Source organism: Gloeophyllum trabeum (assembly GCF_000344685.1).
Source record: "Gloeophyllum trabeum ATCC 11539 unplaced genomic scaffold GLOTRscaffold_00008, whole genome shotgun sequence".
Lineage (NCBI taxonomy): Eukaryota > Fungi > Basidiomycota > Agaricomycetes > Gloeophyllales > Gloeophyllaceae > Gloeophyllum > Gloeophyllum trabeum.
In genome coordinates this window covers 1,154,364-1,179,615 of record NW_006920417.1, presented here as the reverse complement: position 1 = coordinate 1,179,615, position 25,252 = coordinate 1,154,364, and the positions used below count along the sequence as shown (strand labels likewise).

Sequence of the window (25,252 nt, the reverse complement as noted above, 5' to 3'; positions counted from 1 at the left end):
TATATCCGAGTCCGGGGTATTAGACTCGGCGAATGCCGTTCACTCATGGCACGTGAATTACCCCAAGTCTTTCGCATTCAAGCAATGCGTTGATGACTGAATTCCTCCTCCTATGCGTATGTTCTAGATAGGTTTGTTTCCGCAGGTATATCATATGAGAGAGCATATTTTCACCGTTATGACAGCACGATTCATGCAACGCCGCGACCCGTAGTATACATACAAGATATTGGAGGCGATGGATCACGGTATTCTTCATAACACAGTGCGTGCAAAGCGGATGGAATCTTGTGCGAATTTCCGAGGCAGCCACCTCGTTGCATGCTTATTAAGCCCCATCGGCGCTTCTCCCTCTCGAACAGGGGTATAAGATAGGATTGCTGCATGTCTAATGGCTGTCATGGTCCTGCGCGGCTTTTCCTCCACTTCTCCGCATCCCTGGACTGTCGTGGATAGAGCTGCGATCTCGGGTGCCAGGGGGATCTGTCGTGCAGGTAGAGGGAGTCCTTCTCCGAAGCCCACTTGGGGCGGGAGCCGGCCTAGGGATCGTATCCACTGTCCTACCGCTGCGAGAGAGACCCGGACTTCCCATGATCCCCCTTCCTAGGATCGTTAACGGAATGATATCTGTCAGTGCGCGCAGCGCAAACCAACTGTCGCCCTACCGTTACAGTTCGGGCTAGAGCAGCATTGATACCAAGGCAGAGGAAATATCCTGCAGTGTGGTCCAAGGCTTGCAACGGCAGTGGCCTTGGCGCACCTTTCTGGCTTTGGCTATGCGCAGCGTACGCTTCACCTTCTGCTACGTTGAAACCCGTGGCAGTCTGCACCAAGGAGTCAAACTACATGAAGGAAACCCATAAACGAGTCACCGGTTGCATTGACCACAATATTGAACTCACGCCTCGCCGATCCTTCCAAGGTCCATCCCAGCCGTAAGCGGTGAGACTTGCGTACACAATCCCTGGACGCTCTCTTGTCACCTCTGCGACTCCGAACCCCTTGGCTTCCAGCCCACCCGGACGGTATGCTTGTAGGAAGACGTCAGCTTCTCTTACGAGAGACCTCAATATCTCGGCGTCAGCATCGGATGTGAGGTCGAGCTGCGCGGTCCTCTTTCCACGGGATGTGTCGACATCAATCAGGGGAAGAGAAGGAAGCTTGGGCGAGGTGATCCATAGCACGTCCGCGCCATGAGCTGGTAATCATCGTAGAATGAAACCCACTGGGCTTGGCTAGATATGTGGTACGATACCTGCGAGTGTCCGACCACAAACAGGGCCAGCAAGGACTCTAGTAAAGTCCAGGACCCTGATGCCATCCAGAGGACGGGTAACGTCGCGCTCTATCTCACGCCTAGGCGCATCACCTATCTTACTAAGGGAGACGGGAGGAACGCCTCGGAGTGCCTTAGCTTGCGGATGTTCGTCCCATTCTTCGAATGACCGCAGTGCCGTAGCGCACATTCCACGGGCCGACGCCACCGTCTCGAATTCTATGGAGTCCCAGCTTGACAGTGCTTCCGCCACTGAATCTTTGTTTGGTTCGCATTGCAGTATGTCGAGTATACCCTGTCGATGACTGAGAATGTACAGTCGGCTTCATAGGGATAATAACTAGGCTGAGTCAAAGCTTACTGAGGAAAGTTTGTATGGATCCGAACGTATCCACCCTTAGTCCGGTAGAGGCCAGCAATGTCATCCCAGAGGGATCCAGAACCCGCCAAGCTTCCGTTGATGGTATACCAGTTCTCGCTCTCTACTTGATCATGAGCAGGTTTAGTGTAGACATCGACATGTGCGACGACACGCACTGAACTCTACGATGGCATGGCGCGCGTCTACAGAAACTTCCTGTGCGTGCCCTGTCCTTAGCCTGTGGAAATACGCAGCCGACGAACCCGAAAGTCCAATAGCTGTCTTCTGAGCGCATCAGAGGCAGTACACAGACAACCTTCGACGCAACTGACTTGCCTGGGCTGCAGTCCCAAGCCTGAATGAAGAATCCACCGCAGGATCTGCGTTCGGGCTGAGTCGGAGGTGTGAGAGTTCCTCTGGCGGAAGCCCAACAGCGTCCCACAGCTGTTTTGCGGGTTCAGCTTTGGTGGATTCCAAAAAGGTCATTATAGGCAATAGTGAAACGTGCGCAAGCCAGGCCCAAGGTGCAGTCTCAAGATCTGAGAGAAGATCGCGTAGATCCTTTTCAGGGCCAGTTGACCAGGAAGCCTAGGCCCGATGTCTGTTTGCTGTTGTGTGGAGTAGGTTCGGCGAGCATGAAAAAATGCCACAACACTCGTCCTTGCTAGTAACATGCGGGGCGACGATTGTCGTGCTGATAAACCGACCGTCGACTAAGACTTGAGTATAGTGGCCCGCCAGACGTACAGAGGTGCTCGCATGTTGGGATTGAACTGATATGGGCCGCAAGCGTCCAGAGTCGCTGCAATCACAAGATTAGAGTCAGCGCATTGGTACGACTAGTATGAAACCTAGAATGATACAACAAGATGTGGGAAGCGTATCTAATGGGACGCTTATGAGCAAGAAGTACAAGAAATAACGATTCAAAAAGACGCCAAGATACAGTAGCTCGCCACACCTGGTGTCGCCTTCATTACGACCTCGACCTCCTAGACTTGCACGGGCCCAACTGAGAGACCACACATGCGAAGCTCCTTTCCAAGCTCTCACACGACATTCACATACACTATCCTCTTTGCCCGCACGAATCGCTCATAGATCATGACCAGTATACACATTCGTCCCGTACCTTCATCCAGACTGACTTCCTGAACGAATTCGCGACCATCTACCGAAGGTATCTCAAAGGACCCCAAGGGTTGGGGAGGCGGAGAAAGTGTGGCAGAGAGCGTCGTGACCAGAGGGATAACGCACGTCCTGAACGTCAAGACCCGTTCCCCATGCGCGTTCATCCCTCGTCCCGTGTGGAAGACCATGCGGTGAAAACCAATATCAGCGGGACGGAACTTCGGCCCACGATATAACCCCTCGTACCCCTCCAGTCCGGCTGCAGTATTGAAGGGCACAATCCATGACTTTGGCTCCGTCTTATCTGGGTTTAGCACATGCAGGCTGTTGTCCTTCAGCACCGTAATTGTCCTGCTGTGGCAACTCCTAGGCTCCCAGATAACAGGGCTCACCTGCGGCAGCAGGCTGCTCGCGTTGCCCCCAGGTCCGGTCCAAGTAGGACTGAGCGACAGTACGACGTTGACAGAGTTAGGTAAAATGGGCTTCAGTGCCGGGAGAGAGAAGATGGATGTACTCTGATTGTTGGTAACAGCGATGCGACCGCGAGATAGCAGAGATACAGCACACTCGCTATCATTTCCCTAATGACAATGAAGGCGGCGTCAGGATACGGAACTGTAGTGGAAATACAGGGGCTTACCAGCCAGTGTTGGAAATCTTTGACAATCACTTCTTCCGTACGCTCGACAGAGCTTTTCGGGACGGTCTGCACATGCAGCACGTACCTTTCTTCATCTCGAGTGACGAACGCCAGCAGGTCTCCTCCGGCGCTAAAATGTGTTATGAGCCGCGGCGAAGTCACCGTGGTTCGACGCTTCAGTGCCGGCCTCCGCAGGTCGACGTGATAGAGATAAAGATCGCTGGCACTAGAGCATAGTCAACGAGGGCGGCAGCGGACGGAGAGGGCTCATTCACTTCCTAGACTGCGAGTCGATCTTCAGCAGCACTAACGGTTCGTACGTCGACGAGAGCGAAGTAATCCAGTGGACAGCTCCGACGGGCTTCCCAGGGCTGAGGGTAACGGCAGCGGGACTGTCGGTACCCGCATTGTACAACTCCAAACTCCCATTTTGGGTGAGCATGATAACCCATCGGCCATCAGGAAGGAGCCTCACTCCACGCACGCTGGACTTGCAGGGTATGCTACGGATACTTTCCGGCGCGAAGTCGGCGGTGCTCCATATGCCGTCCAGACGAGTGGATGTAATCACTCGCTGCCTCAGTTCATGCGTGCCCATCGATGCCATTGTCTTAGAGACGTGAGGCATCGGCATGACCTCCAAAATGCACTCCATGGCGTGGACCCATACCGAGCGGTCTTCGGTCGTGGTGTGCAGGGTCTTGCATGTCTGGGAACGTGTCGTCTGTCAGCTTCCCCATTGAATGTAGCGAGACCGAAACGAACCGCTCCAAGAGCAAGAAGATCTGGGATGGGGAGTATCCGAATAATCGAGAACAAAATATCGCTCGGTAAAGTGGTAATCATCCAGATCCTGTGGTGATGTTGGCGTGCGCGTCGATAGCTGGACCCAGTCTGGGGAATGGGTTGGCTTGAAAGCCACCTAGATCCCAAACATGAAATTTGGGCGTGCGAAACGACGGTGACACTGTGACCGCTATGTTTGATCTCTACAACAGTTGGTTAGTATACTATAGGACGCCGAGTTCGAAGCGGCGGAGAATATGGCTGTATTGATTAGCTCTGATAACGGGCCGGACTAGTCAGAAAGAAACGGAAGTATATTTCCTGCCGCCCATAGGACAGCAAGACCGTCGGAGCGATGCCTCTCGGTAGATATACAGAGGGGATGAATCAAATAGTCCCGACATACCAGCGCGTTAGCCACTATTCCCAGGTATGTTGAAAGTTGGTCCTGCAGCGTGCAGGCTCCTTGACGGCATTATATGTTGGGCTGAGGGCATGCTACGAATTCTAGAACATACCGAGTGATCATGGCCTCCGGATCGCTCCACATTATATATTGACGTCTGGTTCTGTTCCGGAGCCGTAGACGCCCCATTTACGTTTTATCTGCGGAGCGGGACACAGAACCAACGGATCACTGCAGCGAAAGTCCGAAATACTCATGCCTATCAGGTTCAACCGTGAATCCCTGACAGCCCGTTAAGTACGCTCACCTGCGACAGAATAATGCACGATCGTCCATACCGCGAGGCTCTGTCAAGTGGGGAACTGCAGGATTGCATGCCACGCCAATGGAGTCGTTTAGTCTGATTTCTCTGGAAATACTAAACCGTAACATAGTGTTGCTGATCAAGGTACAATAGGCCACGGTCTAGACCTCTGTCATATTCCCACGGTAACACTAACATTCGCCTTTCATGCATGCCGCATGGTCATGGAGTACCAGGATCATGGAGTATCAGAGGTGGGGGCAATCCAGTTGCCTCTGCCGCGGCCGGAACGTCGAGCAGCTTATACTCATCAAGCAATGCCTCACCCAAGGCTTATGGAGAGCTGACACGCGTCAAAATACATACAATGGAACTCTTACATTACTCTACTTGTACAGGAATATTGCACACACATTAGAACTCTCCCGGGCCCTGTCGTAGACAAGAATGTTTAGATTGTGGTCAGGGTCAATTCAGAGCTCTGCACTCACCGGGCCGAAATAGCCTTGCTCTGGGATAGGCAGCAACGGACATCCGGTGCCGTCGCAGCCAGCATACGGCCTATCGTTCCCTGACCAATTGATAGTCACACCAGGCCATTGAAGAGCGCTGATGGTATGGTGAGCGACTACTTCGACACTATTTAGACAACAACCCACAAGAACATCACTATCGCAGACAAAGCAATGGCGCAGGAGAAGGCCGTAGTCGTAATACTATTCATAGATGTGGTAAGTTCACATCATGTAGGCGCAGCTGAAGCACTTACTAGTTGTATTTACTCCACCACGCGAGATACCTTCGCTTCACGAATACATTGAAGAAGAAGGCGATCGGCATCGCGGGCCAAATATTCGTCAGATTATATGGCGCCCTAGGAGTTGTATTCAGTACGGTTTGCGTTCCGTAGGAGGGACCGCCCTCACCAGACAAGACCTCCAACAAGGAACACCGGTAGGTGGAAGTGACTGAAGATACTGTATTTCTTCGCAAGGTAGTAGAATATGACGGGCAAAACTAGCGGATTCACGATAAGCTGCAATACTCAAGAGCAACTCGAATGGACGTACATGCGCCGATCAAGAAGCACCACAGAAGACCATTGTAGATCTCGCCTCCGCCGAACATTCGTTTAGGGCCCAGGGTGCCCCAGAGAACGGCCGCGGTGAAGAAAGTATTCTGTGTGGCGAAGGCTCAATGGTTAGCTGCGGGTCAGACAGAAAGAGACTCACAATTCCAGGACAGGTGAAATGATCGGGCTTGAGTTGTCAAGTCTGTCAGCGTCAGTGTAATACCTCAGATATGAGGGGCGCACTTGTGTCGGCGAGCACACGTCGGGAATCTAAGCCAGATGTTGGGTCAGCCAGAGCTGAAGTGTTAGGTTCAAGGATTGTACCTGAGTCATCTGGAAGTTCAAGATACCGACGCAGACAACTACACGTTGGCAGTCAGACTTTTCGTTCTGACCGTGACGCAATCACTTACAGGTAGACACAACGGTAGCGACCATCTGGATCGTGAAAGTAGTACGAGGTGCAATGTGCATGTCTGATCGCTCATAGATAAAAAATAATAGACGGAGAGGTGAAGGACAGCGACCTACAATGTGATAACTTGAGGTCCTGAGCGAAGGACAAGGTATGTGCCCTGCCACGGAGAATATAAGCCACTCGAGCTCTCTGAGGGCAGCCCACACTCACGTCGTAACGTAGCCGTAAGACTTGAAATCTGCGGATAGAATTGGTTACTTCCCAGGTTGGGCGACACGGCTGAAGGACCACCTACAATTCACTTCGGGACAAAGTCTCAGTATCGTCATACAGACAGAGAGAGGACAGAACGCGTACTTGCTGTGGCATTTCCGGGGAACCACAACCCGCCCAGAAATTCAGCAAGGACATTCAAGGTAACTTGTACTGCATTCGACAATCCCTCAGAAACGTCCTCTGCTAGACGGTGGCGCTCGACTGACCGTTTGTGACGGACTGGATGATCCCGATAGGTACACAAAAGATGGCTGCCAAGAAAACTCCATAGAGACTGAGAGCCGCGGTTCAGCAAGACGCAGAAGATGCCAGATGTAAGACGTACACAACAGCGGGAGTGGTGTTAGTAGGATAAGCACCGATACCGGCAGCCCCTATACCGATCGCAACGCAAAGGGTCCTGGTGAATTGGCATGAGCAAGAGATGCCCACTCCCGAAACGATGAACGTACACAAAATACCACCACTCGGGGACTTCTTTGTATACGGACATTAAACGAGAGTGCACGTCTTTGCTGTTCTCCTTGAACGATTTCCGGCTGAGCAGGTTGCGAAAGCCGTAAGCTATCTCGTGCCGGTGATAGAGTATCGCATGCGACAGTGTAGCAGTGTATGTCGCGACTAGACACGTTGGCCATCAGGAGAAAGAAGGGTGCGATGATTCAGAGGATAGCTGCTTACAGAAGATGCCGTAGAGCAAGATGTTCCCTGCAGCGAGGCTAGGAGTAAGACGTCAGGAACTATATGAGGCCCGAGAGGGCTGAACACATACTAGGCCGGTGAGTATGCCTTATAACCGGCCTCGTCGAACAATGTATCGGAATTGACTGCCCTCGAAACGTTGTAACGATTGCCCGTGTTATCAAAGACACCATTGGAGTTGATCGGGAGGTACGCCGTGTTCCAGACGTTCCCATACCAGATACCAATGACAATCGGGAACGTAGCCAATGCACCCAAGAATAAGTTGAGCATGGTAAAGAACGGATTGATGAGCGGATCGCCGACAACGGTCAACATGTTCCAGTCAAAAGTGGGGAATGGATTCAAGCCCAAGCCCGTGACACCTCCGGTTACAGCGGCTAGAGTGACGTTATTTGGGCTGATCCAGGTGATCCAGTTGAAGTAGGAGAGCGCCTGGAAGATGTAGTTGGGGAACCAGAAGTAGATGAACATAGCGGTGAAGCAGTACATAAACCACCGCATCCGGGAGATTCTCCAACCGTGCACTACATCGTTCCGGCCGGAGTGGAAAGCTCTGTTGAGAGCAATCGTAGCGAGATTCTGGGGCCATATAGCCTGGGAGGGATATACCAAGAAACGTCGTGTCAGTCCAGCGAGACCGTAGCCAATGAAATTGGTCGATAATCCGACGAGAACTGCAGTGGGGTCTAGTCAGTGATCGATATACGGTTGTGGGATACACACTTTGGTAACCAAAGTTAGAAGCCCATGGCTAATGAAGACAGTACGGTCAGCTGCCGCTATATCCAGCACCATGCATCTATGCTGCAGACTAACCTGATTGAAGAACCGATCAATATACTGTACAAAGATAACATAGTTGGTGTACGGAGCCGAGAACCCTACGTTAGCCATGATCTAGGGTGGATAGTTGTTAGAAGCGGCCATCCGGGTATCAGACGACGTGACTCACCGTGATAACCATGTGTTCTTTCATATTGAAGGGGCCACTAAAACAGAGATAAATACATGTTACAGGAATCCAGGCGCGGTTCAAGAGACTCACGGGTTAAGGCTCCATGTATAACCAAAAGTTGTGAACTGCCAAGTAGGAAGGATTGTGTCCAGTAATTTGCCAGCAGGGAAAGCGCTTAAAGCTTAACGTCAGCACCCAGCGTGACTCGGGTGCAATGACACATACAGTAGCTGGGCAACGTTGGTAGCGACAGTGATACCAGGTTGACGAATAGAGAAGAATTGGTTGATAAAGGCTCTAACAAATGTCGTGAGAATAATTGTTGGGTGATGAACTGCAGCTAAATCTATACCCAGCGGCCACATAAATCAGCCCAATGGTCCAACTCCTGAACGTGCTAGCCGGCATTGAAGGATCATCGTGGTTATCGACTACTGCCCGCACTTCGGGGTATGCAGAATTCTATGACAGTCAATCACTCCCATACAGCGCAATGCACTTAATCGTACTCACAATCATGATCATCGCAGCCTCAATCTTGAGTTCTTCATAGATCTTGGCATATTGGGTCGAATCTGCCTTCAACGTGTCATCATATAGGTATCGCCTAAGCCGCCTTATAGCACCAGTTCTTTTGGTATCCAAGTCAAGCAACACGCACCTTGCTTTCTCAATGATTCCCGAAGGGAAGTTCTTCACGACGTAGCAGAATGAGAGGAATGCCTAAAAGAATGGGCCGCTAAATCTCACGGGATCTGTCGAGTGCTAGCAGAGTGTGTCAGCCGACGGTCTGCATCTGTGACTTGCAATCGCTAACCTCTGCCACCATCATCTCAATGGCTGCTTGAGTCTCCTCTGCAGTCATCCGACTTGCGGCTTCCATGGCCTCCTCGAGGTCGGTGCCTCGCATCTGGAGGTCCGCTTCCAGGACGTATGCTTGATCTTCCTGTTGCGAGGCGCATCAGGGAGTGAAGAACCTAACTCAAATGTGCATGAGCTTCATTACCGTGACATATTTCTCAAAGCCATCGGATGAATTGTTGGAATCCTCCCTTTTGAAGGCTGTTTGGACGTCCGCTACGTCCTTCTCGTCGTAGGGCGTCATGATCTACAATGAAAGAGCAGCAGGTCTCGCAAAGCTTGCTGATAACCGGCGTCCCGACGGCTTACAGAGGCTTTTCGAGGTTTATAAGTTCCCAAGGTGCGTGGCCATATCGTCGGGCCTCGAGTGTATTTCGGAAGTGGGCTCGACCACTCTGACATAACTTCTGGGCCATATGGCACGTAAGGGGCGTACTCCTAGATAACGCCTCCCGGGGATGACGGATGCGCTGTATTGGTAAGGAACTTCATGGGAAGACCACACGTTTGAGCTGACAAGGGAAGTCAGCTCCTACAGAGGTATTGTCGTATCTCTGCACCTATGAATGTGTAGGAGTAAGCGGTCCATATATAAATGCAAGATAAGGACTGACTTGCGTGGAATCAAGACTGAATCTGGCATATAGCATCCTTAAGTTAATGTCATGGATAAGATTATGGGGACCTAGGGAAGTGGAGACCACAGGTCCCAAATATGCACAGAGCGGTCGAAAAACTATACTGACGCATTTTCGACCGGCTGGTGACTGGCGTTGCCCGGTCGTTCTGCTGAGCGAGGCATCGAACTTGGAACGACGAGCTGGAACGGAGTGGTCACAAACACCGGAATTTCCCGAGATGGTTTTCCCTGCCGTTCAAGTTCGGCCACATTCTACTGTGACTCCTGTCTGAAATCCCCCACTGGCGAAAGGTGGTCGTTCAGGAAGCATACTGCGCATGGCTGCGGTGTCCTCTCACTACCACTATTCTGCTGTTCGTGCACGAGCTGCACCGGGCAATCGGTGACTATACTAGACAGCATGGCTTTGTCGGGCCCTACGATAGCCACAGGGATGGGTTCCTCCCGCGATAGTCACGTGTAGCCAGCCCAGCATCCCGCGGACTTCGGGCCCTGTCCTGGGAGGGACCCTTGCGAGACTCATGTCCCATGAGACTTCAGAGAAGCACGCCTGTTGGTACTCTATTACATCTCCCTGCTCTAAACGGGAGAATTTGTTCTCGCTATCGAGACTGACATAAAACCAGTATTTGGAAGTCAAGTCTCATCCTACACTGGCAGTACTGTCCCGCTTCGATGCCACACTACCGGGAGTCATGCCGATACGTTCCAGCGCTAGTATTGGACCCAGAAGAGAATACTTCAGGACATTCCTGCCTACTATCTCTATATCGAAACAGTAAGGCAGGACAAAGGTATTAGCCCCGCAATAGTAGTCGGTCCCGTGTCAAGCTCCGCCGACGCTTTACCGCTCTGCGCCATCTGCTGTCCATGAAATCCCTTAGACCTTCGATGTCAGGCCATGGGGTCCCTGGTCGAAGTGTCCTGGCTAGACCCTTTCAGTCGATGTTGAGGTTGCGGGCTCTCGCTCGCCGTCGGGATTTGTTCTTTCTCGTCCTTACACTTTCCGATAGGGTCTATCTTCGTATCCATGGATGTGCTGATCCATGAGTATTGCGGCGGCGACCTCTCTCGTGGGCTCAGTAGACACCGACTTTTACCCGAAGATCGACGCGTAAACCATACGTCTATCGCTCGCTACTCCAAGAACTCTCACTGCCATGTAGCTCTCTTTCTCACAGGTAAAACCACCGCGATTGATAGGGGTACCGGTCCATTGCGTGAGTTCACTCAGTAATCTTATTTTCCTCTTCCGCACCCCGTTAAGATTACTAGCTACCCGGCGGGTACACGAAAAATGGCCGATCTAACTGTCAGAATTATCACAACTGGCAGAGTCGGCTCCGGGGAGCATTTGCGAGACGGAATGGCGAGCTCTGATGTCCCGTGGATTAACCCACCTCCGAACTCACGTAAGAAATGCCTGTTTATAGTCAAGCAGAGATAAGTATCGAAACACCTGTTAGGACTGGCAGGTAAGCGCTTTCTTCAATGGACCCTGAACTAGAATACTAGTATATGGTCGCTGTCAGAGTACGCGGGTGCTGTCAAAACCATGACGCTGGATTCACAGACTGTCGTTGCAGCTGTCGGACGTCACTCAGGCCATTCTAGGTTTACGCACAATTTCAACCGTATATAGTTTGACAAAACCACCTCTGGCGGCCAGAGAACAATGGTACGTTCTTCCCAAACCGCACAATTAATATGGCCCGCACTTATCTGGAGTTATTCTATTCCAGACTCCATGAACAACTAAACGCTGTCTAGCATGTTAGGTACAGTATCAGTGGCTTATCGACGGTTAGCCGCAGCCTTCTCACGGGCTTCTGCGCTCTCCCGCCACTGCCCACCCTTCCACCATACAAGGAGAAGTAGCACCTCGGTGACAAGCATGAGACCAGCCCAGAGCGAGTAGAAGCCACCTTCGCCGATCGCATTGTCCTTGATTGTGATGCAGATAGCGTGAGTGATGACCAGGGACGCCCTTGGATAAGTGGATAACATACCAGAGGCACGGCAACCTCGGTCGCGACGAAAGCGAATACTCCACGGAACATGCTGTTGCAAGCGACTGCCGTTGAAGAGCGTCCGACGTTGGCGTCCACGATGTACGCCAGAGTGCTCGAGTACATCCATCTGCGAGAATTGTACATCAGCAGTGGCTTCGGGGCATACGTAATAGGCGACTGACATCGAGCTGAATCCGCAGAAGAAAAGGGCAATGCAGACTGCAGCAATATGAACGTGCTTTTCGACGAGCCATCCGTAAGCGACGACGGCCAGAGGCAGGATCACCATGGTCGCTTTGGTACTCTCAAGACGCATCTCAAATGATCTGTCAGGCGACTGGGAGCACGGAACCGGCTAAGGTGTCCTTACTTCAGCATAACTCTGCCCACCATTCTTGGCCTTGAGTCGGGCCAATGTCCAGTCCGAAAACTTACCGCCGAGGATGCTGCCAAATATGCTACCTAGAAATGTGCGAGCGTCAGGGAAGCTAAGCTCACCCAACCCGTCTGTAAGACGCACCGATTCCGTAAGCTAGAAGGACCAGGCCGATCTGTAGGGCATTATACCCGTATATGGAAGTCAAGTTGCGCGAGCATGTGTAGGAGATGCAGTAACTGAATGCAAAAATGAGACCTGCCCCGATCCTATTAGCATCGAAAACGCGGGCAGTGACGCAGATACACACCGGAGGCAGTGAGGATGGCGATATTGTTCCATCGGCGAAGGACGAGTATTATCGGAGGAATGGGGTTGATGTCCATAAAGGACAGCTTGATCTCCTTCATGGAAGACGGTACCGGTGCATTATTTTGAGCCTCGACATCCTTAGCAGTCGGATCAGGCGTAGCTCCCTTGTTCTCTTCCTGTTTACTGGACTTCTCCATCTTGACTTTTTCAGGTGTGACTACGGTGATCTGGCTAGACCTTTTGGAAGCCAGCATCGCCGCCTCTCTCTCCATTATCCGCTTTTTCAATACAAGCTGATACGTCAAACTTCGCTCGCGCCGGAATGTATCACGGAAAAAGAACAAGAATGATATCAGGTTGATCCCACCAAATATGGTTAGAAACCAGAAGCTTGCACGCCAGTCGAACCCTTGCGTGAGTCCACCGCCAAGTATGGGGCCGATGGAAGGACCGAGGAGGGGCGCGGTATAATACACGCCCATCATCGTCCCTCGTTCATGCGGTTCATAGATATCTGCGAGAGTAGCAGCCCCAATGGCAATGACGGCACTCGAGCTAGCCAACCCACCGGTCGGTAATATGGTTTAAAATAGGTGTCCAGACGTCACAGGAATTGTGTACTAACCCGAGAGCTTGAAGGCAACGCATCCCGATGACAACGCTAATGTTCTTGGCGGTCGCCACACAAATGCACCCAACTGTGTAGAGTGTGATCGACGTGATATATACAACCTAAATACAAGAGTTAATGAGAATACACGATAAGCGGAAGGAAGAATCTACCTTCCTCCCCTTTATCTCACTTATAGAGCTCCATAGAAGGGGCACAACGCCTTGCAATAAGATGAACAAAGAAAGGGTTAAACTGATATCACTGTTGGTCGCATGGAGTGCAACCTCTATGTCGTGGATGGAAGCTAGTAATGGGTATTAGCTCTTGCTCGTCAGAGCTCAGACTCAAGTACAACACTTACGGTTATAGATATTAGATCCTAACCCGGCAATAAGCGACGCGGCCGATATAATTATGAGGATGGTAGTCTACAGGCGTCGCATCAGCATTCACCAATCCTTGGCGTAGAACGATCGAATTTAAAGTACCTTTCGTGCTGTCGACCACTTCCGGGGATCATTCTCAACGAATGCATGCTCTATGTCAGGCTTTGCCAGCGTCTCGGGTTCTGCGCATGCAACCTCGGGTGGAGGTACCATCTTTGCAGGAGACTCCAGATTCTGAGTCACGATTGTGTCTTGTGCCTCGACCGTGGCCATGATAAATTCTCAGAAAATGTCGTAAGTATTCGTGAGGTCGTACGAGCGTTGTCCCAGCGGATGTGACTGGAGAGAACAGCAGCGGTTATTATAGATAACATAATGCACAATCTATGTGGGCATTCGGCGAGCGAGGTTGCCGTGCATTCGGCACGGAGAGAAGGAAGGCAATCCGTGGGAATGATGGCCACAATAGAAGCACGTCGGCTTAGTTCGGCATTAAACACGAATCGCCTCGGGCCGAAGGCTACTCAGAATCTAACATTGAGCTTGAGGCCACCAGTGCCTACCACAGGCTATCACTCGCGGTGCATGTCAGCGATGGCACCAACTGTAACATGCGGCTCAAGGTGGCCACCTTTAGTTACTGTTTGAATGGATCATCGCCGAAAGCCAGGCATACACGTCTCCTGCTGATGCTCTGGAGCTTCAAGCTTGCTCGTTTGATTTAATATCTTCATACTCAGGAAGCGGAGTGAGATCCGCGTTACTGACCACTTCAGCCTCTAGCACTTTGCATAGATGCATGGCGGACGGCCTAGACCGTCTGCAGTGATTCTCAAACTATATGCAAGGAATCGAAAGTCGAGTCATGATGGCCAAGCAGCATGTAAGAAGCTGAAATTCATGTACGTCCCCGCTCCGACGCGCTGAGTGAGTTTCCCTACTCAGAGGCCACCAATTCGGCTGATGTCTCTCGAAATGCTGCCTCTACGGGACACACCGGAGGAGCGCCACAGAGTCAGATGGTTTGAGGTTCATACACCACATTTCAGACATGCGTGCTTCACGGGACGCGAAATTTAAAGTACGTTTCGCAGAAACGCCCTAATTATAGGCCTGCACCTGTGAGGCATGGCAAAGCAATCCTGCAAGTTGCAACGAATCGTCTAATCAACAAGATTGGTAAACATAGATGCCACAGAGTGCCCGTCTATTTTCACGCGACGAGGATCAGTTCAGGAAGTAGAGCGTCGTACTATGAGTCTCATCAAGAAGGAAATAGATGATGTCCTACCCTGCTGCTGCCCTTTCCGAAGCTTCTGACCTCTCCCTCCATTGCGATCCCTTCCACGCTACCAACAGGATGAGCAATTCCGTTACAATGGCCAATCCTGCCCAAATGGTATACAGTCCCCCTTCACCTATTGCGTCACTCTAACTTATTCAATGAGATCCACCGCCCTTATGCCAAGATATCGCACGTACCAGGGGTACAGCTACCTCAGTCGCGATGAAAGCGAGGACACCGCGAAACAAGCTGTTGCACGCCACTGCAGTTGAAGATCGACCAGCATTGGCGTCCACAATATACGCGATAGTGCTTGAATATATCCAACTGTCAACTTCAGGCCTGAGCACATGATTCGACGTCAGATGGTACATCCAGAGACTCACGTGCAACTGAGTCCTACGAAGAACAAAGCAACACATATGCTGGCAACATGAATATGTTTCTCTGCAAACCACCCATAGGCAGTGATAGAGGCTGGCAGCAAGGTCATTGCAGGCTTGGTACTCTGCAGACGCATCTGCAAAAGAGGAAGTAGTGGGTATTGAATATACAAATTGAGCGTTACCTCGGGATAGCTGCATCCACCACTAGAAGATTTCAGACGCCCGAGCACCCGATCCGACCATCTGCCGCCAAGGATACTCCCGACAATACTACCTAGGGAAAGATGATAAGCAATGGCGCCAAGTCATCCATAGTGTATGACAGACCTCCGCCATAAGAAAGCAATACAAGTCCTATATTTAGAGCATCATATCCGTATGCAGACGCCAGAGTCCTGGAAGCGGTGTATGCTACACAGTAAGTGAATGCAAATAAGATGGCTGAAAGAGATGGGTAAGGGTTTATTGTTGATAATTTGAAGCACAGATGACTCACCAGAAGCAATCAGAGTTGCGAAATTATTCCAGCGCCGAAGGACGAGCCATATCGGACGGAACAGATTCACATCAGTGATCCTCAACTTGATTCCATCCTTGGGAAGAGTAGGCAGCAGAGAAGGAGACGCTTCGGCAACAACACTGATACTAGAAGGGTGATAGGGTTCCTCGGCCTTGCCGCTGGGCTTCTCAGTTAGATTGTTCCGATCGCCTGCATCTGTGAGGGTTTGATCTGGCGCGTCTGCGATCGCCGACTCGCCATTCCGAGGTGTCCTTTGTTTCAAGGTGTCCTGGAAAGCGAGACTCCGTTCTCTCCTGAAGGTATCCTTGAAGAATAGTAAAAATGACACCAAGACTAGACCGCTGATGATCGTCAATGCCCAGAATGGTGCTTTCCAACTAAGTGCCTCAGTGAGTCCACCACCGATGATAAGTCCCAAGGACGGCCCTAGAAGAGGGCCGGTGTAGTATATCCCCATCATGGTCCCTCGCTCATGCGGGTTATAAATGTCAGCCAAAGTTGCGGCTCCAATGGTTATCACGGCGCTCGAGCTAGCTCGAGAATCGTTTAGTAAGGCTAGCGGGAATAACGTGTGGAGGTAACGTGCCCTGCTGCCTGTAAACACCGCATCCCTATCACCTCTGCAATGCTCCTGGCAGTAGCGATACAGATGGATCCAATTGCGTATAAGAATATTGAGCATATGTAGACGACCTGGAGAGGTGCTTCAGAGACGGAAGTGCAAACATTATTATTGTGCTAGCGTACCTTTCTGCCTTTGACTTCGCTGGTCGCACTCCACACGAAGGGCATGGTACCCTGCAATAAAGCAAAAAGAGATATACTGAGGCTGATTTCGGCATTAGTGGCGTTCAAATCCAGCTGTATGTCGTGGATAGCCGCTGGGACTCGGAATTTGAGATCGACCATGATGGTTAGGGTGTCAGTGGCTCCTTACGATTGTATATGATGGCTCCGAGACCAGCCAGCAGTGATCCTGCCGATATAATAAGTAAGGTGACGGTCTAGAGACTCGCTGTGAACGACTGTGACGGTGCCTATGCATTGAGGGACTACTTACTTTACGAGCTGTGGACCACTCGCGAGGATCGTCATCAACGGCTACGTGTTCAATATTAAAGTCTGCCTCCTCAACGCGGCCACTGGTATGGGCACGTATTACGGAGGTGGATGCGGTGGTGTCACAACTTCTGGTCGGTATCTTCGACAGGCTTCCGAATTCGAGGAGCAGCCTAGGGACATTCCGCAAAATCTGAGAAGGGCAGTAAAAGTACATACAGGAGAGAGCAAGGAGGACATCCGCGGCTCATGCACAACTCGAGCGTCCATTGCCGACCATCTTGATCTCATCTCAAAATACCACTGGGATCTGCGGCCCAGGTCAGAATGACCCGATCTTTTCTGGGGCCAAAATTACATTGCACCTCTCACGAATGTCATTTTCCATGCAATGTACTTTTGGCTCCAGGGGTAGAGTGCCAGTCCGGGACAAAGCACACAAACAAGTGCCACGGAAAAGCGACGTTAGGACTTACAGCGGCATTGAAACGTGATATACGGTTTCCCAGGGGTCGCGGACTGACCGCAGACCCTGTTTACCTTTGGCGCCCGTACTTCGTCGGTGTCAGAGGATACATCACTACACCAGGGGGACGCTATAACCGCATGCATAGCAAGTCCTGAAGATTAACACGGTCCTTATTAGTGTTCAGCGCATAATTCTATTCAGGAGACTCAGTCAAAAAGGCCCTTCTTAAGCCAGTATCGGATCCACCGCTCTGCTTCATCTACACCAATCTGAGGCGCCATCTCGCAGGGTGCGGCTAATGGTTTGAGCCTTGCAAGCGGAGAACAACGGCGTCCCCCCTGCTTCTAGATTAGCTCTTCCGGAAGAGCGTATCGCCTCGTCCGCAGAAGCCATGACTTGCAAGAATTGCAGGAGTTTGATAGCCGGCTAGTCGCACAACAGTCGTCAATGATGGAGACTTCAGTCGCAGATGTGAACTCACAATCTCTCGTATATCAGCTTCTGTGGCACCCTTAACCTTATTTTCGAGGAGCGCTATCCATTGCTTGAACGGCAAGGACGGCAGAGGTTGTCCGTCATCACCACGTTCTTCAGAATAGCAGAGCTGATCCCAGACATGATGCGTGCCCACGACACTGGCCACGGGTGTACTACGTTAAGGGCAGAACGAGGATGCCCCCGTGCAATTGTGACATCGAGGACGGTTTGCGCCACCACTTTCGAGGTGAGCCACGTCGCCACCTAAAATCATTTCGCATTAATGATATTCATGTAAAGATGTAGCTAGCAGCTTACACCCTGGGCATCCGGCAGGTACCCTAGAGACTTGCTTGACTGGACGAAGATAGGTACCTAATCCGTGGTAGCCCAGGCGCCGTGTGGCGTCCCACCGCAGATTTGGCCAATCCTAAAGGAGGTCGTCTCCGTTCCGCTTTCCGCCGCCTTCACAAGTAGCTGCATCGACGGTCACATCAAGAAGGTCTGATCAACGTGCCTATCTCGATATAACTCACCTGTTCGGAGACGAATTCACTCTCCCCGTATCCATCTCCTACTGCCACGTCCAAAGGGAGGCCCAATTCCTCCGGGAACGACCCCTTCTCCCGCGACCATCCTTGCGACGTACTCACGGACGACTCAGAGGACGCATACCCTGCTGCATCCGGCCGGTTGTGAATCAAAAGGGAGTGAGCCTCGCACTCCTACCATTCCAAATCTTGCTCAGCGAGCATCCGCGACAGCGTAACCGAGCGTCTCCGCACCAGGACATGCAGCTCATGTTTCCCATCCCTGCGGCTCCATGCGTACTCTGTACCTTGGGTCGAAGGCGAGGTGCTCCCACTCGGTACGCGTACAACTTCCGGCAGCGTGAAGTCCGCGACGCCGCCGAATTCGGTCCCGCCGTAGCCGGGCCTTGGGCGGACGCTGCTGCCGAAGAGCTATCCAGTGATTTCAGCAGTATGAAAGGTCGTGATTGATGTGTTGGAGGCTTACCACTATCTCCATAGGGGCCAAGAATTCCACAGCATTTTCGGATTCTGACCATAACTATATTGCATCCGTAACTTATGGCATTGCCCCGATGGAAATAAACCTCACCTCAAGCAAAGTCAGCACACAGATGATAGCATTGACTTTGGTCCGCTTCGGCGCTTCCAGAATATTTCCGGGGCAGGGAACAGGCGGAAGCTCCGGACACCTGGGTGCAAACAGCGCGACTCTTGTTCCACCTACCAATGGGCCCCGCGTTTGAGTGCGGGATGGATTTCGGGTCTGGCTCCCAATTCTTCAAGGGCGGACAAGGGGTGAAGGGATCGCTGGCCTTCTCGAGGCCCAGGCGAGGGTACGCTTCGGTGAAGGGCGGCAGTTCTTCTATCTTCAGCTCGTAGTTGATAGAAGACAACTCAGCTTGAACTCCAGAGAGAAGCGGACTAAGTGCGCCGGAGGTGACATCAAAGTTAGCATCGTACTATGGTTAGATCAATGATGCCACGGATTCACGGTTCAAGCCCGCCCTCAGCACAGCCTAGACGGCAGCGGTAAACAGCAAGCTATCATAATTCATGAGCAAGGCTACGACCTGCCTGGAAGAAAGGCCGAGGATTGATAATCCACGCAAGGCGGTGGATAGCACGGCACCATTCCAAGAACATGATGTCTGTCGGCTCCCCAACGTGCGCATCAGAGGGGAATACCGCATAAGTGCGGCCGGAGCTCTGCTGAAGGCGGAGGTCGACGAGCTCTGCGAAAGCAACCGAGCCGTCGGAGGGCGATCGCATCCACTGAGATTGAGCCATCCATCCATGATGCAATGTCGAGAGTTCTGTAGGTCACGTCCATGCCGCGAAGATCCAAGCCCCGTCAACAGAAGACATCTCACGAGTCGCACCGTCTGCGAGTCCGCTTAGCGTCAATGAAGTGGTTGTGGTAGCGTACACGCTTTAGCTTTGAAGAGGTTTACCACAATCTCCAATGATATCGGGTGACTTCGTCTTGAGTCCCTGTCGGTCGCGCAGCTTGAGCGTGAGGAGCTGCGGGAGGGTGCGAGAGAAAGGGAGCGCGCTGAGAGCGAGGAAGTCTCGGAAGGAATTGGGAAGAAAGCCTGTAGTTGTTTGATGGCGCAAGGTCATTGTCGAGTACGTATTCTGCGCCATTTGCGGACGGGCCCATCTTATAGGGAGGGTCTAGAACTCTCATGCTGAACTGTACACCTCACATGACGTTCAGGACAATATTCGACAGTCAATAACGATGTTACCTACCCGCTTGATCTTTTCCGAGTAGAGAGGAAACCCAGAGTTGCGAAGATATACACTTACATGACGCACGAAGTATACTGATCTTGTTTCCGGACTGTGAGCGGGTACTGCGGCGCTAATGGCACCTGCAGCTGCACCAGTCAGTCTTCCAGCCGGGATCGGATACGCAATCTTCAGCGAACTAGAAACGTTCGGCTTGACGGCGCACTGGAATCATATTTCAAGCTAGCATACATACTGCGAAAGCGTCGAGAAAAGGAACCGTGCAGGCCTCAGGAGCCTGAGGAGGCATGAATCTCTTGAGTCTGCAGACTATGGATCGCGCGAATGGAACTGTGGCGTTGATTCAGATGTAGCCATCACGTGGCCAGTCGCGTCTCAGTCTGCCACCACCACGCCAGGCTCTTCGACTGAAGTCGACTTTGCAGTTAAAACGGGCCCCGAGAACTGATTGAATCTGAAGAGAAGAACAATTAGCAATGGATATCGACTCTGAAATGACGGAATCTCCGTCTTATACCATCCTTCGCATCAAGCGCAAACGGAATGAGGAACCGCTGGACGCTCTCGGTAGGTGCTGAAGTTCCTATACATTCAGCTCCTTCAAGTCCAGTTTACGGAATGGATTGGTTTTATTCTTACTCACTCTGTTTTCAGTGGTGGAATCAAAAAACCGCCGCAAGAAATCCCGAGCCGGTGTTGACCTGTTTCAGTTCGCCGAGACCGTCGAGGGGAACGCATGGGAGGACCAGCAGCGGCAGAAAGCATTGCAAGTAAGCGCTGTGAACTCTTGTGACTGCTGATATAAACATTCGATTGTAATCAGGACCGCATAACCGCCCTTGCCCAACTGCCAGTGGACGAACGTCCCGCGCCACCTGCTCTTGCCACACCGCCTGGCCAGATCTCGCGGCAGCAGAGCACCAACCCTCGGTACACGATTGTGCAGAAGGATCTACCCAAGGAAGAACCGAAGCTCGCATACCCGACTGCTCCGTACGTCCTCTAGCCACGTCGTCTGTGTTCTCTTGCATTGATGTATCCTCCGAAGACCGCGAGTGATCCCGCACAAGGAGCTCCGGAATGCGACGCCCAATTTTACGCTATTGGACGCGGTACCTTCCGAGCCCTCCATCGTAGCTGCAGACTCGGAGATGGACAATTTCCTGCCCATGTTGCAAGATTACCTCAAAGGTGTGTTGTTCGCACTAACCGTTGACCCCTACCGTACAGTATCTCACACGCGCATGGGATGATCTCTGAGTGAAGTCCACGAGATATCCCTAGCCGATCATAACGCAGAGGCATCGGCAACTAGTGCCCCCGGTGCAGTACCCGCTAGCGCCAGCGGCGGTACTCTCGCCCGCTCAGCGTCGGCGGACCATCAGGAGGACGGCGATTACGTGTGGGACGTCTTCTACCGGCGTGCGATCACGCAGAACGAGTGGAACAAGATTGCGAATTACGGGACTCTGTATGTTGCGGGAGATGATCGCTGGTGATACACGTCTGACCTGCTATGGAACAGAATTGGTCTGCCACCCTCGTTGAACGACCCTAATGAGTCGGACTCCGACGCTGAGCCCGAGGACGAGGACGATGAGGATTCGAACGGTAAGCTCGCTGCAGTTCCGGTTCACCGAGCTCAACGCCTACTCATTTTGACTATAGCAGAGGACTACTACAAGAACGACTATCCAGACGAAGAAGAGTCTGCATCAGACGGCAGCGGTAAGTTAAAATCCGTTGGCAATGTCATCCTAGCGAACGGATCTGAGACTCCGTTAGATATGTTCCACGAGGCGAATTCAGACGTCTATTCCGACTACGACGACGCGGACGAAGGTGACCATGAATGGAGATGACGATATTTCTGAGAGTCGCGACGCACGAGATTCATGCATTTTTTTAGATATCATGGCATATGAACGATCTGTAGCATATACACCTTAGTTTCTGTATTATAAAGGGCAGGTTTCAATAATGCATGCGGTATTCATGGCAAGATCGCAAGTCGCCTGCATGCAGCCTCATCGTATAATAAGAGTATCTGGTTACAGATGTTGTCCTATATCACTGCCAGTGAAGATGAATATGTATTGCCCCGTCTACTTGAATGTCAGGGACTGATTTCCGTTCTTCACTTCCCGATGGGCTCTTGGAGGCGCAGGGAAATTCCCATACGTATACGCTGGTTCACCTGACCGAGTACGCATTAGCTCTTTCGCAGAGCACAATGCAAAAATACCAACCTTTTTGCTTCCTCTTTTTCTTCCCTGCCGGCTCCCTCACATCAGGCTCAGGCTCAGGCGCGTCGTCCAAGATATTCGACACCGTGGAATAATCGAAGGGCTCCACCTCAGCGTCCGCCTCGCCCTCCGCAGCCTTGGCCTTCTCCTTCTTCGGCTTGTCCGACCGCTTGCGTTTCTTCTGCCGCGCTTGTCCCACCACGACGATTGTGTCGTCTTCAATCCCTGTGGATGGTTTGGATTGGCATTGCGAGGGTGGGACGAATGGTATCTCCGCTGGCTGGCCTGTGACTGAAGGTGTAGGTTCTGAGGCTGCCGCTGGGGCAGGGTCGGACACCTCTTGCTTATCATCATTCACCAAGGTCTGGATGAAACGGTGAGTGTGATGAACCTCTTTAAAAGATTGCGTAGCCGGAACTCACGGTGGGTACGGAAGGTGCTATCGATAGCGTGCTGTGGATGCGAGATACGACTTCGAGGAACCGATCACGTAAGGCAGCAGGTCCAGTGTTAGACTGAGAAGCGGATGCGTTATTGAAATTCGCGCCTTTGGCATCTGGAAATGCTTACTGCTGGTGTACTATTGTTTGTGCCAAACAAGGAGCTCCGAGCAGCCGCATACCGAGCAGATACAACCATAGACGGTGCTGAAGCTGTGCCAAACAACGAAGACGACGCCGCTTTATTGACGCTCGAGGTGGGAGCTGTATTATCGTCAGCATAAGAGCAACGAAGAAGATAACCCTGCTTACTTGTTGACCATAGCCTGGAGGGCCCAGCTTGTGAGGGTTCAGGAGCAGTGGTTTCCTCGATGCCTACCATCTTATCGTCCTCGTCACGTTTCGCACTTGCAGTGGCCCCAGACTCATCTGCTGTGACTACTGCTGCAGGTTTCGCGGCTGACGTGCCGAGCGCCTCCTTCACGACTTCCTTGATACCGTCCAAAAGTTCCTTCGCTCTCCGCCGAATTACCGGCGGGACAGGCTGGAAGGAGCCCAAGAGAGCCGCCATATCCGCCGGGGGCTTCTCCGCGAGCTGAAAGATATAGTGATTCGGAAGGACATATCTGAAGGCCGCATTGCGTTAATCACATTCGAGAGTCGTGCCTGGGAATGAATTGCAAGCACACCTCGTACTCTCATCCTCCTCCCGCGCCACGCGGTCCCGCCAGCCATGCACAAACCTGTACACCCCCCTCTTCATCCGCTCAACGCTGCTCCCGAGGCCGTCGCTGCTGCTTATCCAGGCGTCCCTGCTCAAGCCGACCTTGTTCCACTTCCGCGCGAGCGTGTCCCACCCGCCCGGCCCGCTCCCCTCTTCCTGGTCGTACACCTCGCTCTCGTACAATCTCAGGGACGTCTCCTCCGAGCGGCGCAGCACCTCGCGCAGGAACGCGTCTCTCGCAGGCGGCGGGGAGCCAGAGGGAGACGGCGCCCGAGAATTTGCAGCAGACTGCGAGCGGTCGAGGAGCGCGTTGCGCAGGTTGTCGTAGATGAAGAGCAGGTAGTGCGTGTCTGAGCGCGCATAAGCGAGCATCTCCTGCGGGAGCGGGCGGATGCGCCAGTCCGCGAGCTGATACCGCTTGTCCGGGATGAAGTCACAGTACATCTCGAGCAGGCTGGCAAGACCATGCCGCGGGAAGTCTGCAAGGTATGTCAGGTCAGGGCAGGTGAATAGAGGAGACGCTGCGTACCTAGTACCTTCGACGCGTGGAAGGTGTCGAAGAGGTTGACGACGTAGACGTTGAAGTTCTGCTGGAGCCAGATAATGTCGCTTTCGGCGCCGTGGAATACCTAGGGGTACCGCAATCGGTTACTGGTATAATGTAGCGGGAAACATACTCACTTTGACTACCTGCGCATCGGTGAAGACTTCATTCAGCGACTCCATCTCTTCTCTTATACTGGGCTCGAGGCAGTCCACCACAAAGTCTTCCTCCCGCGTGCTGATCTGCATCAGACACACGAACCCAGCAAAGCTCCTGTAGTTATGATACTCCAAGTCCACTGCAATCTCTTTTACCTTCCGTCTATCCGAGAGCTTCGCCAGCATGGCCTGGAACTGTTCCGCGGTAGACACGTAGGTGAATGGGGTATCATCGAACGACGAAGGGGGCACCGGTGATTCGGTAGGGGTGAGCTCATGGGGTGGATAGGAGAGGTGGGTGATTTCATAGTGGTAGGGGTGCAGGGAGGGCGCGGCGTCGGGCTCGGACTCGTCGCGGAACACGTAGCCAAGGGGAACTTGCGCGTTGTACTTGTGCTTCAGCCGGGGACGCCAAACATCTCCGTTGACATTTGACGGTGGCGGTCTGAACTTCAGCTGCGGCTTAGGGAGGTGCGACGCGTGCTGTAATGTGGGGTCAAGCCGTCCACGAGGCGCATTCGGTTTCTGAAGGGTTACATATGTTAGGACAATCCAGAAAGTTACTCCGTGTGTCTGTACCTTCTGGGCTGTAGGCTTGGGAGCGTTCACTGCAATAGCTGGCGCTTTGATACGACCCAAATATTGGTCCAGGCTCATGTCCTACATGTATATTCGATCATTTTATTATTCTCGGTAACTTACATGGTATCTTACAGCACGTTCAAGCAGGTGGTCCATAGCGTCCACCACTAGCGAGTCGAAGCTGTCCACCACATCGTCCTGGCTCTCCAACTTTAGCTTGCCCTTCCCCCGTGATCCCCCAGCTTTTGAGCTCTCCCCATATGAGGCCATATTGAGCAGGGCATTGGTGAGAGATAGTACTTTTGCCGAGCAGATATCCAAGTCGTTTGCAAACTCTGAGTCTATGGATCGGTGGAAAGAGACGTCGGACGGGAGTGCGGCGGCGAGTTTCGTAGCTTTCAGCGCCGTTGCCTGCAGTTGTAGATTGTATTCGTCGAAAGCCGATGAAGATAGAGTAGCTTTTGATGTCGACGCCATCTCTGCCAGCCCAGCCCAGTTGCACAGACAGGGAGTGCTAGAAAGTGCCACAAAGAAATAAAATGTAAGA

General features: G+C 52.2%; 7 protein-coding genes across 7 annotated transcripts; 1 reads left to right on the top strand and 6 right to left on the bottom strand.

Moving 5' to 3' along the window:
* Positions 1–255: 255 nt before the first annotated feature.
* GLOTRDRAFT_116553 (CoA-transferase family III) lies at positions 256–2,123 on the bottom strand (the record flags this gene model as incomplete). Its single annotated transcript, XM_007868830.1, has 6 exons — positions 256–603; positions 666–842; positions 960–1,198; positions 1,256–1,581; positions 1,638–1,758; positions 1,970–2,123. 6 exons carry the CDS (start codon positions 2,121–2,123, stop codon positions 256–258), a joined length of 1,365 nt encoding a protein of 454 aa, XP_007867021.1.
* A 3,187-nt stretch (positions 2,124–5,310) lies between these two features.
* Positions 5,311–9,435, bottom strand: GLOTRDRAFT_139271 (OPT-domain-containing protein; the record flags this gene model as incomplete). The annotated part of the gene is made up of 30 exons (XM_007868829.1): positions 5,311–5,336; positions 5,396–5,513; positions 5,564–5,620; positions 5,674–5,778; positions 5,831–5,921; positions 5,975–6,083; positions 6,137–6,163; positions 6,220–6,246; positions 6,301–6,338; positions 6,390–6,452; positions 6,508–6,551; positions 6,605–6,632; positions 6,690–6,695; positions 6,752–6,820; positions 6,877–6,944; positions 6,996–7,070; positions 7,123–7,291; positions 7,352–7,389; positions 7,443–8,049; positions 8,099–8,126; positions 8,192–8,272; positions 8,328–8,364; positions 8,421–8,504; positions 8,556–8,627; positions 8,683–8,792; positions 8,844–8,937; positions 8,992–9,023; positions 9,081–9,095; positions 9,148–9,276; positions 9,337–9,435. The coding sequence occupies 30 exons, from the start codon at positions 9,433–9,435 to the stop codon at positions 5,319–5,321; spliced, it is 2,538 nt and encodes an 845-aa protein (XP_007867020.1). The 3' UTR covers positions 5,311–5,318.
* Positions 9,436–11,625: 2,190 nt separating this feature from the next.
* GLOTRDRAFT_43472 (MFS general substrate transporter) lies at positions 11,626–13,743 on the bottom strand (the record flags this gene model as incomplete). Its single annotated transcript, XM_007868493.1, has 10 exons — positions 11,626–11,775; positions 11,841–11,970; positions 12,026–12,159; positions 12,214–12,301; positions 12,360–12,477; positions 12,530–13,086; positions 13,157–13,263; positions 13,315–13,448; positions 13,506–13,572; positions 13,633–13,743. The coding sequence occupies 10 exons, from the start codon at positions 13,741–13,743 to the stop codon at positions 11,626–11,628; spliced, it is 1,596 nt and encodes a 531-aa protein (XP_007866684.1).
* A 1,074-nt stretch (positions 13,744–14,817) lies between these two features.
* GLOTRDRAFT_77497 (MFS general substrate transporter) lies at positions 14,818–16,207 on the bottom strand (the record flags this gene model as incomplete). Its single annotated transcript, XM_007868828.1, has 5 exons — positions 15,698–16,207; positions 15,525–15,642; positions 15,202–15,471; positions 15,013–15,142; positions 14,818–14,961 (listed from the first exon to the last, which is right to left on the bottom strand). Exons 1-5 carry the CDS (start codon positions 16,179–16,181, stop codon positions 14,818–14,820), a joined length of 1,146 nt encoding a protein of 381 aa, XP_007867019.1. The 5' UTR covers positions 16,182–16,207.
* A 1,894-nt stretch (positions 16,208–18,101) lies between these two features.
* GLOTRDRAFT_139269 (uncharacterized protein) lies at positions 18,102–19,546 on the bottom strand (the record flags this gene model as incomplete). Its single annotated transcript, XM_007868827.1, has 8 exons — positions 18,102–18,203; positions 18,263–18,451; positions 18,512–18,688; positions 18,744–18,797; positions 18,849–18,901; positions 18,984–19,180; positions 19,251–19,275; positions 19,330–19,546. 8 exons carry the CDS (start codon positions 19,544–19,546, stop codon positions 18,102–18,104), a joined length of 1,014 nt encoding a protein of 337 aa, XP_007867018.1.
* Positions 19,547–20,400: 854 nt separating this feature from the next.
* GLOTRDRAFT_139268 (uncharacterized protein) lies at positions 20,401–21,929 on the top strand. The gene is made up of 8 exons (XM_007868826.1): positions 20,401–20,578; positions 20,666–20,781; positions 20,835–21,004; positions 21,060–21,202; positions 21,278–21,482; positions 21,537–21,622; positions 21,680–21,739; positions 21,797–21,929. Exons 1-8 carry the CDS (start codon positions 20,488–20,490, stop codon positions 21,871–21,873), a joined length of 948 nt encoding a protein of 315 aa, XP_007867017.1. The 5' UTR covers positions 20,401–20,487; the 3' UTR covers positions 21,874–21,929.
* Positions 21,930–21,932: 3 nt separating this feature from the next.
* GLOTRDRAFT_77494 (uncharacterized protein) lies at positions 21,933–25,182 on the bottom strand (the record flags this gene model as incomplete). The annotated part of the gene is made up of 9 exons (XM_007868825.1): positions 21,933–22,208; positions 22,261–22,621; positions 22,680–22,772; positions 22,828–22,961; positions 23,010–23,323; positions 23,387–23,900; positions 23,951–24,050; positions 24,103–24,783; positions 24,838–25,182. 9 exons carry the CDS (start codon positions 25,180–25,182, stop codon positions 22,117–22,119), a joined length of 2,634 nt encoding a protein of 877 aa, XP_007867016.1. The 3' UTR covers positions 21,933–22,116.
* Positions 25,183–25,252: the final 70 nt, after the last annotated feature.

Bases quoted from the DNA above. Each gene is read 5' to 3' on its own strand.
- GLOTRDRAFT_139268 (XM_007868826.1), top strand. From the start codon at position 20,488: ATGGATATCGACTCTGAAATGACGGAATCTCCGTCTTATACCATCCTT. The intron at 20,579-20,665 runs GTAGGTGCTGAA...CTCTGTTTTCAG, and splicing joins GGAACCGCTGGACGCTCTCG to TGGTGGAATCAAAAAACCGC. The intron at 21,740-21,796 runs GTAAGTTAAAAT...AGACTCCGTTAG, and splicing joins GTCTGCATCAGACGGCAGCG to ATATGTTCCACGAGGCGAAT.